Raw genomic sequence first — 20,022 nt, 5'->3', positions numbered from 1 at the left:
TCAAGCTCAGGGCCCTGCCTAGGTCTCCCAGCCAGGGCCCAAAGCTTGTAAGCTTCATAAATTAATACAATGAGGTTATGTATTAATACAAAATAAATAGCCTACTTAATAAAAAATAGATACTTAAATAAAAATGTTTTAACTTTTTCTTTACTCTTTTACTAACTCTTTGAAACTTCTGAAAACAAACTTCTGTCAAAAAACATATATATAAAAAAATTATTTGCAAAATATCCTCCACCGTTTTGCAACCCTTTGCAGTTTGAATGATGTCTTATATGAACATGACAGAGTATGTGTTTATGTTTCCACTGTTCGATCGCGCCTGCGCCTCACACACACACACACACACACACACACACACACACACACACACACAACATATTCCAGCACTGCAATCTTGACATCGCAGCCTGTTCGTTATAGCCGTAATAAAATATAATAATAAAAAAGTCAAACTAACATATAAAAATTACACTGCTCTTTTTAAATAGTCAGTAGTAGCCTACAATTCGTACCATTCAGCGCTGCGTAGCCTAAGCACCGCTCCACTGTGATGTTTCCAAGCACATTTTTACGCATGTGAAGAGAATGATTTTTTCCCTCGATATTGGATTTCAAGCACATTTTTGCGCATGTGAAGAGGATGATTTTTTCCCTCGATATTGGAACGTGGGTGAAGTACAAAGAAGCCTATAATAAAGAATAGTTTACCATCCAAATCCATCGCGAATGTTGAAACAGTTTGATTCTAATGAGAGAGATCCGCTTTCACTTTCGCTTTAAATTATTTCGTTTTGGCTTGTTTATAGTTATTTTTTTATTCTTGTTCTGTTCTGAATATCATTAAATTTAAAGGATAAATCATTGATCAAATCAAATTTGTGTGAAATGGCTTAACATTACTGTGACTTTGCGCACGAATTTTCTATGCACGCGAGGTTATGCGCTCAAACACTGGCAGCCACAGCAGCAGTTGTAGGCAGGTATATTGATCATGAAATCAGAATTTTCTTGTCTTGAATTATTAATCCATTCATTAATTTATGTCACTTGTTTAATTTAATTAATATGTAAAAAAAAAAAAAAAAAAAAAAAACTCGCTTGGGGGCCCCCTGGTGGCGAGGGGGCCCCAAGCAGCCGCTTAGTTCGCTTATGCCTCGGGCCGGCCCTGCTTGTGATGCTTGCGTTGATCCCTTTATAAGCATTATTACAGACACTGTTGCTCACAATTGGTATCATCAACTCCTGCAGTTCATCAGAAACCTGGGTGTCTGTGACACAGATCAGAGGACAGATTTTATGGCTTTTAAAAAACATTTCTACACTGTAATACATTGACCTGTAAATTAATGGTAAATACTGGCAATATAATTCACTGTTAATTGTGCAGTTCTTTACTGTAATCTACAGTGTGTTGCTGTAAAAAAAAAAAAAAAACATGCTCTAAATTTAAACTCAAGTGAATTTATTTCATTTGCAGAACCCGACTGCCTTAATTTGGCCAACTGCTATTAAATGTTTAAACTAATATTTATAACATGCTAATAATGTGAGCATATTATTACTGTGAATTATTACCACCCGATGGACTGTCTGATCCGCCCTGGCCACCTGATAATTGGCCTGCTGCGCCCTGGATGCTTGTCCGGTCTGCACAACTGGGCCCTCATTATATTATGGAATAATAATAATAAAAATAATAATAATTTTAGGCCTATTTGTGGAAAAAAAATATATATTTGAGTTACATAAAAGCTTTTTATTTGTTTTCTTCCTAATTGTCCTTGAAATAGTGGTCAAGACTATCCTGACTATCCTGACGCAGAACTGGCCAATAACGAGGCAGCGTTCTGACGTAGATCCCGGGAACACTGCACTGTGTACAACAACACGTGTTGGAGAAGCATGTGCAGAGCAGAGGAGCAGTAAATGAAGATATAAACAAACCCAAGAATTTATGATTTCTGTGCTTTTCACATTCACAATGTAATGCGCTTGGATTTAACTAATTGTTACATTTTATTAAATGCTGCATAAACTAGTTTCAGAGCTCTGTACAGGTCATTAAACAAAAACATCTGCAGCGTTTTAATTGGAAAGTTAGTTTACATATTTATATAAACAAAATGTCTATGTTGTTAATAACTATCCTGCAACCTTCTGGGAACATTATTTTATTGTTGCAAAAAAATAAAAAGAGCATTCCTAGAATAATATTATTTAGTTCCCAAAACAATAAAAAGACAGGAACCAAAAACTAACGTTAGGGGAACGTTCTGTGTTTGCTGGGAAGCCCCAGAAGAAAACGTAATACTTGGCTTTCAGAACTGAAAATTATGGAATTATTCCTGAAGCAAGAAGAATCAGCAGAAAATAAAATTGGACAATAACAACAAGATGTTGATAAAATTATAATGAGTTTAATCAATCATAACTTGAAGTACAAAAAAATGTATAAAAATTAAAACTAATGAGACTGATCTCTGAAAAACAATGACCGAGTTAAAATTAATATCAGATTCATGTCTCTGTTGAAAGTGTTACGGCCTCTTCTTCAGCTCCTGAACATGAAAGTGTTTTTCCGGTGTAATTTTTCTGGTGCTCTTCTTCTGAATGAGAAGGCAGAAGTGATTTCAGAACGAAGGCCCGAGTGAAACTCTTCCCGCATTGATCACATGTGTAAAGTTCCTCTCTGCTGTGGATCCTCATGAGATTCTTCAGACTTCATTTACATTTACACACATTTTTCCTTTCTCGTTCACATCCATCAGGTCTAAAAGAAACATTAAATCAAGTGAGATTTCAAATGAGAGAGAAACATGAAATGAAAAGTGAAGCTCAAAGTCAAGATCACTGATGAGTTCAACAGTCATTTTAATCTCATCAAATCTGGTCAACAACTGCTGTGCATGATTATGATCTATTTTAATGTCATGAAGATGATTTGTGTTATAAATCACTAGTTTGGTCATGAAACAATGTAAATCTGGTGAGCATCAGCATGTTCTTCATCATGAAGAATGAATGAGGAATCAAGAATAAACACCAACCTCTTTGTTCTTCAGTATCTTGATGTTTCATTCTGCAGGTTCTGGATCACTGGCGTTCTCTCCGTCCTCTCCTTCCAGATGCTTTCTGGCAGTTCTGCTAAAAACAAACAAGTTTCATTTCTAACAATCATGATGAGAGATGAATAATCAATATTTCAGACTCTGAACTAAGTACTAAGGCTAATCACATGTTAAAAATATAGTGACCTTGATCATGTAACTTAAGATTATCAGGTTTTGTCGAAGCCACAACAACACAACAAACAAAACTAACATAAATCACCATCATCATACAACATAACATAAATCTCCTAGTGCTGAAACATGCCAAGTTTTCCTAAACATGAAAATGCTTCATATTCAGCACTTCAAATAAACTCTTAAGCATACAGTTTAACACGTCGTTCAGATGCATGTGTTGTTTACTCTGATGCGGTGTTCCCTTTGTGTAACTTATTAACCTTTATTTAACCAGGAAAATCACTGAAGAACAAGCTCTTATTTTCACCAACAGCTTGACAGAAATAAAATCATACATTACAAAACACATTCATTTAAAACATTTACAAGCTGTGATAAAAACACTCACTAGTACATATTGTTACGTCTAAAGACGTATATTTTTGTGAGCTACATTGTACTGTAGTATGTTTTCTTTCTGTTGTTTTTGTTGTCTCTTGCTCTCCTTTGGCTCCTCCCACTCTTTCCTCTGGCAGGTAACTGATTGCATCTCCACCTGCACCTGCTTACCATCCAGGAGGGAAGCAGTATAAAATCCGGAAGAACTCTCAATCGTGGAGAACTCTTCTCCAGAGCATGGTCTGTGTCCTGCCTGGTCCTGTTGTTTGGAGCTGGTGTGCCTTGTGGATCTGTGCTGTAGCCTGCTCTCTGTTGAATGTTGTTGCTGAAGGGCCTGCTTGATTGTGAAACGCCTCAATCTTAAAACCTCTAAAGTTGTAAAGCCACCTTTGATTTATGTTCCTTAAAAAGCTGTTATTCTTCTGATTGTTTGTTGTTATTTTCTTTTGTTTGTGATTTGGTAACTGTAGGGAGGTGGGCGCCATTTTGTTTTTGTAGCCCCTTTTTCTCCTGTTTTGTGGCTAGGCAGGGAGTGAGTTCAGACTTCTGTTATTTATTTGTATTTTCTTTGTAAGGCTTATTAAGAATATAAAAAACAGGTAGATCTGGCTTTTTGTTTCTTATTTTGGCATTGCCCCCTTCTGAAGCCTTTGTTTCTTCCCTAAGCTATGTTAAGAGCCTGTTGAATAAAAAAAAGAGTTAAAAAGAATCTTGTTGTTGTGGTGCTGTGGCAGGGCCCAGACAAATGCTCTTTAAAATTGTAAAATGTTACGTTCTGTTAAAAGAACCCTAGACACTCATAGGACGTAACAATATACATTTACATTTAGTCATTTAGCAGACGCTTTTATCCAAAGCGACTTACAAATTAAGACTAGATTAAGCGAGTCATCATGAAGAGGAAAAAACAAAAACAACGCAAGATGTGCTCAAGATACGAAGTTCAGGCATTATACAGAGTAGCATAGGCCCGATAAGTGAGGTTTTAATTTAGAGAGAAAGGGGAGTTTTTTTTTTTTTTTTTTTTTCTATGAGGTTAAGTGCTCACGGAAGAGATGGGTTTTCAGCTGTCTTTTGAATGTTGTCAGGGATTCTGCATTCTGGATGAGGGTGGAGAGAGCGTTCCACCAGCATGGAACTGTGAATGAGAATGTTCTGGAAAGTGATTTTGTGGCTTTCTGTGATGGAACCACGAGACATCGCTCGTTCACCGAGGGATGTAGGCTCGTAGTAGTGAGTGAAGGTAGGAGGGAGCTGAGCCTGTGATAGATCTGTAAGCAAGCGTCAATGCCTTGAATTTGATGCGAGCAGCGAGAGGTAGCCAGCACTAATACCGTATATACCCCAGTGGTGTAGTCTACGTGATACGCAGGTATAGGCCTACGCTGTATACCCACTAGAAAAGGCCAAGGATTTGCGTATGCCCACTTAAAAAAAGCGTGAGGATACGTATCAACTTCGTTTTGTGTCAGAACTTTCACACTTTCATTCATAAATTCACCCCGTCTGTGTTTGCGAAGCGACGGATCGAATCGCGGAATCCAGTCACAAATGGAACTTGCTATATGCAGAACGTCACGGAATTTGGCTATTTTTGAATGAATAAATCAAAAGTAGCTGTACAATGAATCAAATCTCGATATGGACTAGTGTCTATGAATATTAAAGCTAAAAGAGACTGCAATTGTTCTACGCGTCTCTGGGAATGAGCGCTCAGTGTGTGCTCCACTACACACACACACACACACACACACACACACACACACAGAAGCACGCGTGACTCACGCTCGTTGTGTTTTCAGCGTTTCACTGTATTGAGACATGATGTAAGCTACACATGTGCATTTCATCGCAGAGCTGCTATGAGAGTCACTTGATGAGAATTTCACCATTTCATTTGATAAAACTATCGTCATTCATTAGTTTCATATACACACAGAAACTGTTATGTCTTTACGACAACCTGTCAAAATAAAAGTTATGTATAACCTGAAGAAATTATAACAGAAATATATTACTATTGCACAGAGTATACTTCAGGCCTAATAATAATAATAATAATAATAATAATAATAGTTTATTAAAACACACAGAAACTCAAATGTCTACAACCCACCAAAATAAAAGTTCGGTCTAACTCAAATTAATTAGAAAGAAATTGCACAGTAAAATGTATTTTAAACTAACATTTTTTTCAAAAACACCATTTCTAAAAGTAAATTTGTATTTGTGCCTATAATGCTTTAAAAAAAAAATTGTTGAAAATTGTCAACTGATAAAACCTGTGCTTATTCATATAACATCTAAGGCTAAAGGTAGCTCTTAACTGACTGAGTTAGATGGTGATTAACACTAAACAGTAGAAAATCAGTCCAGTCTCCCCAGCTGTAAATGTCATTGGCTGTTAAAGTCTTGAGTTGCTTATAATAAATTGACATGTTGATAACACTTAGTATTTCATAATGCTCTCAATTACATGTCGATGCATACTGTATGCATTAGTGAGTGTGGTGGTGCTTATGGGGTGACGCTCTGGAATGGTTGAGTATGCGGCGGCGGCGGGGGGCGGGGGGCGGGGGGCGGGGGGCGGGCGGGCGGGCGGGCGGGGGGGGGTTGGGGTGGTGGTGTTATATTAGAGTATACTCACTACAAAAAACTAGACTACACCACTGATATACCCTAATATAAGACAAGGTTTTTGTCCTAAAAATAGGCTGAAAAATGGGGGTTCGTCTTATATTCGTGATATAGACAAAATCATGGGGGGAAAGGGAGAAAGAACAATAGAATAAATATGAAATAGTGACTGAAACGCGACCCATTAAGACAAATGATTTCGGCTATACTTGCATGTAAAATTAGAGAAGCAACATAAAATCTGTGTTTAACTGAAATAAAACGCTTTTTCCCAAATTTATAGACAACTCAATTTGTTCTCTTAACTCTTAATTTGTTCACTTCTGAAGCAGAAGTGCCTGACCTGTTAATTCGACACAAGAGAAGTTTCTCAAAATGACTGTCGGAAAGACGGTTGCGTTTTGGCAGGAAAATGTCCTTTTCAACACTAAACAACCGCTCACATGCGGCACTGGCAGGGATACCAGTATTGCACTTAATGAAGACTCTCTTCATTTTTGATAGATGCTGGAAAGCACTATCAGGTGTGTTTGCTGTAGACTGTAGATAAATGTTCAATTCATCCAAAACATTCTCCTGGTTTCTGGAGAAGTAGTCTGTGATCTCATCGCTTTCATTTTCTGGCTTCCTTGAAACAATTGTCTCTGCAACATGTGGACTGTGTGCTGCTGAAAGCTCCTGTTTTAGTCTTAAGATGATGTCATCTTTTTGTTAATTTGGTATGTAAGACATACGAAACATAGGATGTGAAGCCGTTGCCATGAGATACTTTATACCGGAAAGGTAACTGAACCTTCTGTTCACACCACTGATGATGGCATTAACTAATGGCCCACAATATTGGAGGTTTTCTTGCTTGAGTGACTGCAACTTCTCAACAAGAATGTTGATTGTGGGGACCAAGACTCCGAGGTATGCCATTTTGTCTGACTGGAGAACATCTAGGGCCTTGGACACTGGTGCCATCACCTGTGAAATTACACATAAAACATGGCTGTATGCATGAGTGCAAAAATACATGATGAAAATCACAGGATGCATAAGTCATGTTGATTATTATATTCTTAAGAGTTATTGATAGGTAATTAACTTTAAAATAATTTACTAAAGAATTAGGCTACTAAAGTCATTGGTTTTAATCAAATTTGTATTTAACGTACAGTATATACCAAAAATAGTTTTATTTGACAAATATGGGATTCTATGAAACACTAAAAATATTTACATAAAATGATTGATTCAATACATCTTAGACAGTTCAAACTCACCATGACATATTCTTTGATGAATGTAATCTCTGATGGCTTCAGTCGTGGAATGTCCATTTTCTCACAAACATCATGGAGCTCCTGAGGTTTCTCTTCAATGCAAGTTTTCATACATTCCATTGCATTATATGTAGAGTTCCAACGTGTAACATTAGGCACAACCAGCATGCATCCAAGTCTGTCTTTAATGTTGTCAGAAGCTTGGGTGCTTCTACTCTGCTTATTCCAAAGGCTTTGACATTTGGCGAAAGCTGCCCTTGAAATTTTTTTAAATGAAGAATCTTCCACAGCTGCCTCAGCATCTTTGGTTGCAACCAAGTGGAGAGAATGGCAGGCACAGCGTTGATGGGCTGGCAAGTGGTATCCATCCTTTTTGGTCTCTTGTAGAAATGCTGCAACATCAGTGAACTCAACATCTGCCTCTTCATCATTTTCTTCATCATCTTCAGTCACTTTTTCTTCAGCACTAAATACTTTTACAAAATTTGAACCGTTGTCTGTAGTGGTTAACACAACTTTGTTTTGAATGCTGAATTCCATGTGGACACTTTCAAGCATCTCTGCCAGAGTGTCATAAGTGTGCCTTCCCTTGATCCTTCGGCAAGCTAAAGCCCCGGAAGAGATGGTAAGTGTGTCTGAATCTATCCAATGGACAGTGACTCCCAGATAGCTCTTGTGATTTGTAGACCATGCATCTGTGGTTGTTGCTACAAATTCCTGCTCAGACAAAACTTTACACATATCTGCCTTCATGGAAATGTATCGATCCTCTAGCATTCTGACTAATGTCTTTCTAGACATCACATGCCTTGAAGGCAGTACCTTTTTGAATAATTCTTTAAATTCTGCCCTTTCAACAATACTGAGGGGATGAAGCCCCTGAATAACAAAATTCAGAACCAGCTTGTTGAATTTTTCCTGGGAAACTGGTGCCACCTCCCTCATGAAATACTGAATTGGTCTTGTTGAGCTTGAAGAACTCTGTTCTTGAATGGAGGGTGTCGTTATCTTTTTACTGAATTGTTGCTGCATTCTCAGTAACTCATTCAGTTTAGTTGGATGCAGTCTCTGATAGGCATAGGATAAAGGGGAAAAAATTAGAAAGAAAAAAAACATTTTAAATGCCATACTTTTAAATTATTACTATGCAAGACAGAAATATATAAGCCTACTAATAATACAACTGCGCAACAACATAAAGGAATGTTCCCTTTTAAATTACTTTTCATTTTACACTAAGGTAGCTAAATGATAACAGTTGTCTTAAAGGTCCCATGACATGAAATTTTCACTTTCTGAGGATTTTTAACATTACTATGAGTTCCCCTAGCCTGTATATGGTCCCCAAGTTTCTAGAAATTTCAATCGATGTAAATCGAGCTTTTGCTATCTTTCTCTGCCTTTGAGAAAATGGAGGCTTATACGCGCTGATCTTGAATCTCCTCTTTATGACGTTATAAGGAGAAATGTTACCTCCCCTGTCTCTGCTTTGGCCGCCCAGAGAATATTTTCTGCCCATGAGAAAATGTGCTAGGAAGTAGGAACGCGCGCGTGCGATTTTAGTTTGTCCACGAGAGATATCATGGCTTTTGAGCGAGGGAAGCATATCAATTGCTCAATAATTGGATGTACAAATGAACACCGAAGGGTCAATACAGAGCTGGGCTTGCTGAACGTCTGAAACTAAAGTCTGGATCACTCTCTTTGGCTCAGCTACACACCTCGGACAAGTAAGTCAACTAATGATATATAAGTGTGTTGCTTTACTGTTTATGGTTATCTAGATTGTTACACGTAGAATGTGGCTGTAACATTAGCTATGCAGCTATGCAGTTTATGTGTGTGAATACACACACTGTAACGCGAGTATTGTACACTTTTGTTATTTGGATAACCGTTTTCCTGTTGGTTATATGGCGCGCGCGATATCCGCATTTCAAGATCGCAGAGCTTGATGTAATTGTAATAAGATAAATAACTTACAGACGTTATAGATCTCTCATGAAAAGGCAACAGTAGGTTAGCGTTAGCTACATGATAATAACTGTAAACCATCCGAATAAAGTACCGTATCCAGACATAATATTTTAAACTAACCATTCGGAAACGTCCTGCTGGAGCCGCTGAGTTGCAACTTCTTCATCCGTTGCTTCTCCATCCGGATCAGATTCTTGGTCAAACTGAAATGCTTGAAAGACTGCGTGTCTTTGTGCCATTGCTATATCCAACGTAAACATGCACGCCACGGTACCGTTGAGCAAGATGGTCAAGGCCACACCCACCCTCCACCTTGCGCCGCCTTTCTCCTCCTTATTAGTATTTAAAGCTATAGACACCGAAACGGCCTGTCTGATGGAAGCTCATTCTGGGACTGGCTTGTAGTGGCTATAATTCTGCACCGAGGCTGAATTTTTGGAAAGAGATTTCAGATACAGTACTAGGGACCACTAAGGCCTATATTAAAGCCTACAAAAAGTAGCATGTCATGGGACCTTTAATTTCTCCACTTGAAAGGATTAAACACTTGAGCTTTTATTTTGGAGGAAAACTGTGACGAGACCTTTATGTTTCTATAACATTAAAAACGCTTTTCTATTACAAATCGAGTAAAATGCTGTAATTATCTGGCTGCCCACACAAATGTAGGAAGTTATGTGAACGTTAAACAGCATAACTGGTGTTTGAAAAATGCACGTTAATCTCGCTCACATGCAGTGATGGAGCTCGCAGAATTTACTGTGAAAGAAGAACGTGAATCACAAGCTGCTTGTGAGCACAGTTCGGTTCGCTCTGAAACCAGTCACAACAAATCTATACAGCAATTTAATTAGATCAAAGCCTTTGTCGTGCGATAAACAAACTAAGATTACATTTTTTGTTCAACTGACAAACACGATGGCGCAAACGTTAGTGGTCTTTTATGTTCATTACCAAACTGGCGGACAGATCATGGCGGGTCATTGTAATTAAATCAGAAATAGAAATTTGATGTAACATAGAGAACAATAAAGCAGGATAATTAATACATTTAAAATGGCCATTACTCACCTGTATGTGCGTCCTTAAATTTGTGCTTGAGGTCTTCGACGTAGACAGCGTTTTAAACTTTGGTTTGCAAAGATTGCATACAAAAGTGTAACCTTTACTTGTTGTTTCTTTGAGAGACATGAACTTGGACAAATAAGGCCATGGGTAATTAAAGTTAGTTGTTTCGGTTGTTTCTCCATCCTCCAAATCTGCCGCCACGTCTTGCTCCATCATGGATAATATGGGTGTGTCACTGTCAACCCACTTCTGTACGTCAGTGAACCGTTAGCCGCAAGATGCGTGATTAAACAACAGGTGGCGGTAATGGCAAAAAATTAGTTTGTAATCTAACAAGAAGAAGAATATCCTTGCATTGCGCTGATTCGCGCAGGCTCGACAAAACGCAATGTAGCTTTTGCTCGCGCTACACCGCTACTTGCTGCAAAAAGTAGTTAGCTACTGGAAAAGCTACACTGTTTAAAAAGCAACTGAGCTACTGCCAAAATACTGAAAAATGTAGTTAAGTTAGTAGCGTCGCTACTTGTAGTTAACTACTCCCCAACACTGACGGTTAGCATTACTACATTAAATCCACAGTGAATAGTGGTGATTTGTGGACTTAAAAGCCTTATAACTTAAAACTTCATGAACTTGTTCGTTAATGGCACAGTGTTTCTCTTGGTTTACAAGTCAGTGCCCATGAATTTACTCCCCCTCAAGTCATCCAAGGTGTGTATAACATTCTTAACATTCTTCTTTTAGACAAATACTATTAGCCTGACTACGTCAGACTTCGTACTTCGGCTCAATTTCATTTCGCTTCTGAACTCAGAGACAGCGTCATAGCTTTCCGTTTTCCTCCGGCCTGAAAACAGCCGGCCAATCAACGAACAGAGGGCGGGCTGAAAACCGTGACGTAGACGCTGATTATACCGTGGATGCATAGATTTACTTCACATAATCTGCAAAAGTCGTTCACAGACATGTTCACTCCGGTATTTCGCATCATACATTTGTTTTCAGTGGAAGTTAGATGCGGCTGAGCCTGCGCATAACACACGTCATAACCAAACGTTATGTGATTGGCTTACGGGTAACCAATGATAATTGAATCGCCAGACTCTGTTTACGAAGCAAAGCGAAGTAGCAAGAGTTTGGTATTACCAGGCTAAAATACAATCAGATTTATATTAAAAAATGTCCTGGCTCTTCCAAGCTTTAGGATGGATTATAATGAATTTACATTTACTCGCAGTCTAGAGCCCTGTATAGTGCTTTATTTCTGCTTTTACATGAGCGCCACCTACTGTCAGAGAGCGCAAGTTAATAGATATCAATCAATCAACAAAGTGTCCTGTGTTCACCACACACCAGCTATAGGTGGAGAGAGGAGAGATTTGGCTATAGAGTGATGTGTGTCTAACTTACACAGAAGAGACTTTGTTGCTCAGCACATGAAAATAAACTACTTACCGTGATCTCAGACTGAGGTGATGTGGTTTCTCCACTGTATGGATCTTCATGTGTCGCTTCAGGTGAGTTTTAAAAGAGAAACTTGTTCCACACTGATCACACGTGTGCTTCTCTCCAGTGTGGATCTTCTCATGTGAATTCAGATGTGATGACTGACTGAATCTCTTGCCACAGTGTGAACACTTGTAAAGTTTTTCTCCAGTGTGAATTCTCTGGTGCAGTTTTAAACTGTTTGCTGTAGTAAAAGTCTTCTCACACTCAAAGCACATGTACTCTCTCACACCAGTGTGAATTTTCTCATGTTTATGTAAATATTGCAGAAGTGAAAAACTCTTTCCACACACAGAACATGAATGCGGCTTCTCCTTCGTATGAACTATCAGGTGTGTCTTCAGGTGTGATGCCAAAAGAAAAGTTTTGCCGCATTGATCACATGAGAACGGCTTCTCTCTGATGTGGATCCTCATGTGTCCTTTAAGGTTTGAAGATTGACTGAAATCTTTCCCACATTTATCACACTTAAATGGTTTCTCTCCAGTGTGGATCCTCATGTGTCGCTTCAGGACACTTTTAAGAGAGAAACTCTTTCCACACAGATCACACATCTGTGGCTTCTCTCCAGAGTGGATCATCTCATGTCTTTTCAGATGTCCTGATCGACTGAATCTCTTGTCACAGTGTGAACACTTGTAAGGTTTTTCTCCAATGTGAATTATTTGGTGCTGTTTTAAATCGCTCGCTGTAATAAAAGTCTTCTCACACTCAAAGCACACGTACTCTCTCACACCAGTGTGAATTTTCTCATGATTATGTAAATGTTGCAGCCGTGAAAAACTCTTTCCACACACAGAACATGAATGCGGCTTCTCCTTCGTATGAACTCTCAGGTGTGTCTTCAGCTTTGATGCACAGAGAAATGTTTTGCCGCATTGATCACATGAGAACGGCTTCTCTCCGGTGTGGATCATCATGTGTACTTTAAGGTTTGAAGATTGACTGAAATCTTTCCCACATTTATCACACTTAAACGGCTTCTCTCCAGTGTGGATCCTCATGTGACTTTCAAGGCTTGATGATTGCGTGAAACTCTTACCGCATTGATCACATGAGAACGGCTTCTCTCCAGTATGAACTCTCATGTGAACATCAAGATTTTGTTTCCATGTGAAACTCTTTCCACACTGAGTGCAGGTGAAAGGTTTCTTGGCTCTTCTTTTCTTTAAAAATGTCTTTTTAGTCTTTGAGTGACTCAAAGGTTTTTCTCCAGGTTTGACATAATGTTCCTCCTCCACTTCACTCAGTTCTTCACTCTCCTCCTCCACTTCACTCAGTTCTTCACTCTCCTCCTTCACTTCACTCAGTTCTTCACTCTCCTCCTCCACTTGACTCAGTTCTTCACTCTCCTCCTTCACTTCACTCAGTTCTTCACTCTCCTCCTTCACTTCACTCAGTTCTTCACTCTCCTCCTTCACTTCACTCAGTTCTTCACCCTCCTCCTCCACTTGACTCAGTTCTTCACTCTCCTCCTTCACTTCACTCAGTTCTTCACTCTCCTCCTTCACTTCACTCAGTTCTTCACTCTCCTCCTTCACTTCACTCAGTTCTTCACTCTCCTCCTCCCCTTCACTCAGTTCTTCACTCTCCTCCTTCAGTTCACTCTCTTCCATCAGGTCTGACATGAGAGAAAAATGTATTAAAGGGGTCATATAATGGTACATGCACTTTTACAAGTTGATTGTACTGAAATGTGTGTTGGCAGTGCCTGTACACAACCATCATAAAATGATAAAAATCCATCCAGTGTTTTTTTTTTAATCTCCTTATATGTTTGACCCTCTCTGAAATCAAGCCGTTCGATTTTGTGAAATCACAAAATCGACGCCCCTCCCACGATTGGTGAGTGACAGCAGCGTTTCAACACAGACCCGCCCTCGCTCGTCATCATAGTCAGCGCGTCATTGTTGATACCCTCACTGGAGCACTGTCTATGAGCAGAATGGCGTCTGCGATTGTTCTTCGGTGTAATAAGGAACACAGCAGTCATTTTGATGTTCCTAAATCCAAACCGTTGAAGACGCAGTGGCCGAGTTTTGTTTTTGAAGGGATATGCCCAAAGGATTGACGTGGGGATTCCCTCACGGGAATGCTTTCATGTTTGCGCGAATCATTTCATACCAGACAGCTTTACAAACGAGAAAAAACGGATCGGTACCAACGTGTTCCTGTTGAACCTCCAGAAGTGAGTGTAATGTTTTATTAACCTTTATATTAATATTTATATTAATCTTTGCAAATTTGCAAACCTTGCTGCACGCTTCACGATGAATGCATCTAAGGTTTACACTCAGGGTACATTACAGCATGTTTTCTATGTACGACGTAACATAATCCCATGTTTATAATGAACAAGGCGTTATGGATATTGTGTTATTATTTCAAACGGTGTACGCACAGAACAGAGGAGCGGGGTGAGCAAAGCTCATTATCATTTAAAGACACATGCACTGAAACGGCGTGCTGAAAACAGAGCTGTTTTTGACCAGGTAAAAATAGTGTTTTCTTACAATACTAATGAGAATTTTTAATTAAAGTATATTACAAACTTTTTTAATTTAAACCCTAAAGAATCATATTAGCTTGTACAAAAATGGCATTATATGACCCCTTTAAATAAAATTTTCAGTACATCAAAATAATTCATTGAAAGAAATAGAAATTGAAAGGACATGAAAGTGAGCCCTAAAGTAATAGTAGAAAGTAGACAACAGTTATAAAATATTATGACAATTTGATGCTTTTTTATAAATTGATTATTTATCAGTAAAAAAAAAAAGATTAGCTTGACCTGATGTTGATAATCAATATACAAATTTCTCAAACCTCCCTTTACTGACCATTTGTTGAAGAAAATCCCAGAACATTGTGTACCATTTCATAGTTTAACTGTTTATCTAAATGGAATGAAGTGCTTGAATGTTTCTAACATGAATGTTCTTCAGCATCATGAATGAATGAAGAATAAACACCAACCTCTTTGTTCTTCAGGATCTTCAGTGTGTTTCATTCTGCAGGGTTCTGGATCACTCATGTTCTCACTGTCCTCTTTAATAAACTCAGTCTTTGCAGATTTCAGCTCTTCCTGATGCTTTGATGCTCGTCTTCACTTGTAGCTGATGGGAATTTACAGCATTTATTGGAGAATTACAGTGGGAGGAGCTTCACTAATGATGCAATTGGTGTGGGAGGAGCTTCACTGACCATGTGATCGATGTGGGAGGAGCTTCGTTGATGATGAGCTTTACTGATCTGCCCAAAATCTAAAATATATCAGTTACTGAGTTTGTTTTTATACTAAATGACACTTCTATGCAACAAATAAATGGCACTCCTAAAATATTAGGCTATGATCATTTTCAGAATGCCTTTTCAATAGATTGATTATATGTCCTTGAAACTTTCCTTGAATGAGGTAAATTTATCTTCCAATTATTATTTTTAAAACGAATCTGAATCCAGGGACAAATCCCATTGTTGCCATATTTTGGCACCAACTTTGAGATTGATATTTATTTTACTAAAAACGTTTTGAATTATTAATGGCCGTTCACACTGGACTTTTCCTTGCACTGACTTCCATTCATACGCATGTGAAAATGGGACACCAGATCAAGTGAATAACCCTGTGAGAAATAACAATCCATTCATTATTTGTATTGCTAATCCTAATATTATTCTGTTTCTTCATTAAAATACAGGTATCTAGAAATAAATAAAAGAATAATGTGAATAATGTTAAAGGGATAGTTCACTTTGAAAATAAATTTTGGTATGTTTTAGCTTACCTCAAGGGCATCCAAGATGTAGGTGTCTTTTTTTCCGCAGTAGTTTAAATTTTGATATTTTTAGGTCAAACCGTTCTTGTCTGACAGTCATATAATGCAGGTCTACGGTCACTGTCTCAAAGAGCATGCACAAAGTCCAAATTAAAACAATTCCCCATCGTCCAAATTAAACAATTCCCCATCGCAAGTACACATTGATGGCCTAAGACACGAAACGAGCGGTTTGTGTGAGAAAACGAACAGTATTTATATCGTTGTTATCTCTTGAACACAGCCGCGTCCGAATGATCTGAGGGCGCGGGCGGGTATAGATATATACACTAGACGTCGCTTGGCTACGGTTTCGTTCCAATGAACTGCAGTAGCCAAGGCGACGTCTAGTGTATATATATCTATACCCGCCCGCGCCCTCAGATCATTCGGATCTTCTGAGATCTCAGATCATCCGCGTGGCTGTGTTCAAGAGATAACAACGATATAAACACTGTTCGTTTTCTCACACAAACCGCTCGTTTCGTGTCTTAGGCCATCAATGTGTACTTACGATGGGGAATTGTTTAATTTGGACGATGGGGAATTGTTTTAATTTGGACTTTGTGCATGCTCTTTGAGACAGTGACCGTAGACCTGCATTATATGACTGGCAGACAAGAACGGTTTGACCTAAAAATATCAAAATTTAAACTACTGCGGAAAAAAAGACACCTAGATCTTGGATGCCCTTGAGGTAAGCTAAAACATACCAAACTTTATTTTCAAAGTGAACTATCCCTTTAAGAAAAACAGTTAAAATCATAAACACAGAAATAAATGTACATATAGTAACCAACAAATCCCCTCAGTCTGCTGACACCAATGAAATGAGCTTTAAGTGTCAATTTACAGGAGATCTGAAGACATCAGCATAATAAATGAGGTGAAAACAGGAACTATTGTCATGAAATAAAGAGTGTTTTCAGCAGAACAGTTAATATTGATGAGTCTCAGACTATCAACACTCATTCAACAAGCCATTCAGGATCATCAGCAGATCATCTCACTTTATTCTGAGTGTTTGCTGTTAGAAACACATTATTTGAGTCAGGATACATGATAAAGGCCTGTAAAAAAACTCTATTGAAACACAATATTCTTATTTCTTACACTATAACATGGATAAAACATCAATAACACAAAACAATGACACTCATCTTCATCAACCACTACAGATTACAGCAGCATAATGTCCAAATTAATCTAAATATATAGTTTGATCGTATAACAACTACATTAATCACTACACAGTGAATTTGAAATCCAGAAATCAACACCAATATACTTAATTTCAACACTTTAAAAGTGTAAATATGGGAACAACCCTCAAAGTGTTAGTTCGACACTTTCAAGAGTTTTTTCCTCCCGCAACACCGACACAGAATTACAACATGAACACTAAGAGAGTAAAATATGAACACCTATTCTGCATTAGCCTACCTACTTTAAAGAACTGCACTGACAAATCATGTAATCTGGAAAAAATAAATTCACTTTGAAATAAACACATCACTTTATATTAGTCTTTAAAAACTTTATTTCAAAACAATCCAGAAATTTAAATTGTAACTTAGTCTGGGATCACAAAAGTGGTTTTCTCAAAGTAGTCATTAAAATAATAACATTTCATGCGCAGAAACTGAAAATGATCAGATAAAGATCACCACAAAGCACTATTGTTCCCAGAGTAAAACGCTATTCATATTTATTAGTATTGATTTAATGTCTCACGTGGCAATATTATAGGCTCATTGTAAAACATTTAGCAGTATCTTTTCCTTTAATAAAGCACTGCTATGCATTTAAAATTAGTTTAATATTCTATATTAAAATGGCAGCTTAATAAAATTTTGATTTTTAAATAATTTTAATCAAACACTGGTGAAACAACCACTTATGTCTGTAATGGTGACTTGATAGCTAGGACTGTAACTGTAGCTAGTTGAGAATAGGTGACCACTGTGGTGCATCGGTAAGAATGTAATCGAATGCTCTAATGCTCTTCAGTGGATTTATTGACAGCCAGCAGATGATTATCTGTCTTTATGAGTGTAAGTTACAGTATTTGTGGTTCTACAGTAAACAATACAAAGAAAAATATCACCATACAAGTAAACGACAGTGCTGACATGATGCAATAAGTAAAGCTAATAAATGGTAATTAGTACAACTTTCCCTTCAAGTAACTTTAGCTGCTTTTATCAAATAACCAAAAAATATACCAGAAAACACACATTAGCTCCTTTTAAGCCTTTTACTGCTGGGTCTCAGTAACATCAACCCCAAAAAACATAGTTCTCTATTACACAACCATTGTAAACACTCTGATAATAACTATACAATGTCAGGCGAGTACACACATAAACACTCTAGTAGTGTAACACTAGTAATACTAGGTATTAGCATAATGCTAGCGAACTTTATGCTAACATAGCCTACTGCTTTTCAACTGAGTATCCCAGAATAGACAACACTCATAAAAACCCTAAGGCACCAACATACACATATGTAAACATTTACACCAGGGTACTCACATGTCTCTGAACGCAAACATGCACAGATAACGACACAGACGACAACTATGCACTTCAGAAATATCTACGATGTGCTGCCCGTTAGAGTTGTGACTTTCGCGAACGAACCGATTCTTTTGAACGGCTCATAAACATGAACTATGGGAGCCGAGTCGCGGCTGGAGGGGAGCCGTTCTTTCTGTCGTTCTTTTTTTCCTATGTGTGTTTCACACAGATGCGTTCTTCTTCTTCTTCTTCTTCTTGAATTTTATTGGCGGTTGACAAACAACAAAATGGTGTATTTCCGCCACCAACTGGTATGGAGTGTGGATCAAGACGACTTCTTTTTTTTTTTTTTTTTTTTAATTCTCTCCCACAAATTAGATTCCTCAAGAAACTGAAGAATAAAAATATAACACTCATTTCTCGAGTTATTTTGAAGAATATACTTTGGTATAAATTGCATTTTTATTTTTTTTAAATTATGAATTAACAACCTTCTTTCATTCTCATATTTCTGACAATGCATTAAAACATGTTCTACTGTTTCCTCTTGCCCACAATAATCACATCTTCCCGTATCATGTTTACCCATTTTATAAAGTGTACTATTTAATCTTGTGTGTCCAAATCTCATCCTTGATATTACTATTTCTTCTCTCCTGTTTTTCCCTGCAATTCTCATCTCTCCCACTTTCCTTTGAATTCTATAGAACCACCGACCTTTTTTCTCCTTATCCCACTGTTTTTGCCACCTTTCCTTTAGTCTCTTCTTGATAATACTCTTAACTTCATTCTTACTTAAATTAACAGTTAAATTAATGTCATTGTTTTTAACTGCTTCTTTTGCTTCTTTATCTGCAATCTCATTTCCTTGGACACCAACATGTGCAGGCACCCACAAAAATACTACTGTAATCCCCATCATTTGAATTCTGTACATTGTTTGCATTATCTCCATTAAAATATCTGGTCTACTTTCTGAATGACTGTATTGTAAACTAGCCAATGATGAACATGAGTCTGAACAAATAACTGATTTCACAGGTCTTATTTCTTCTATCCACTGTATTGCTAATAATAATGCAACCATTTCCCCTGTATAAACAGATAGCTCATCACTGATCCTTTTCCTTATTGATAGATGAAACTCTGGGACAGTAAATGCTACTCCTATCTTGTTGTCTGAACTCTTTGATGCATCTGTGTATATCTGAACATAACTGTAGTACTCATTAATATATGTCTGTACATTATATGAATTACATTCCTTACCCTTGTTTCTCTGTTCTAACAATGTAAAATCAACTATTGAATCTGGAAGTACCCAAGGTTTTATTACTGGTAATGGAACAGTAGGACTAACATTTAATTGATTCATTTTAAGTTCTGTTGCTTTCTGTATCACAGTCCATCCAAAACTTTTAGTTTTCCTCCTCTCTTTTTCCCAACATGGTTTTAACGTATCTAGTGTTGGATGTTCTTGACTATGGCCTTGTAAATTAACCCAATAATTCAATGATAGCTGTACCCTTCTCATTTCCAAAGACATTTCCCCCATTTCCACCTGTAGTGCTGTAATTGGAGTAGTTTTTAT

General features: G+C 37.7%; 1 protein-coding gene across 1 annotated transcript; it reads right to left on the bottom strand.

Moving 5' to 3' along the window:
* Positions 1-2,402: 2,402 nt before the first annotated feature.
* On the bottom strand, positions 2,403-18,571 carry LOC307162497 (uncharacterized protein). The gene is made up of 6 exons (XM_079877863.1): positions 18,447-18,571; positions 15,296-15,354; positions 15,068-15,207; positions 12,038-13,709; positions 3,054-3,150; positions 2,403-2,776 (listed from the first exon to the last, which is right to left on the bottom strand). The coding sequence occupies exons 3-5, from the start codon at positions 15,123-15,125 to the stop codon at positions 3,081-3,083; spliced, it is 1,800 nt and encodes a 599-aa protein (XP_079733989.1). The 5' UTR covers positions 15,126-15,207; positions 15,296-15,354; positions 18,447-18,571; the 3' UTR covers positions 2,403-2,776; positions 3,054-3,080.
* Positions 18,572-20,022: the final 1,451 nt, after the last annotated feature.

This window comes from Squalius cephalus (assembly GCF_949319135.1).
Source record: "Squalius cephalus genome assembly, chromosome: 1".
Taxonomy (NCBI): domain Eukaryota; kingdom Metazoa; phylum Chordata; class Actinopteri; order Cypriniformes; family Leuciscidae; genus Squalius; species Squalius cephalus.
This window is presented reverse-complemented; position numbering and strand designations above follow the sequence as displayed.

Coding starts and splice junctions, on each gene's coding strand:
- LOC307162497 (XM_079877863.1), bottom strand. CDS start 15,125: ATGAGTGATCCAGAACCCTGCAGAATGAAACACACTGAAGATCCTGAA. Junction 13,710..15,067: donor AGATCCTGAAGAACAAAGAG/GTTGGTGTTTAT, acceptor CTCTCATGTCAG/ACCTGATGGAAGAGAGTGAA. Junction 3,151..12,037: donor CACCTCAGTCTGAGATCACG/GTAAGTAGTTTA, acceptor GTTTGTTTTTAG/CAGAACTGCCAGAAAGCATC.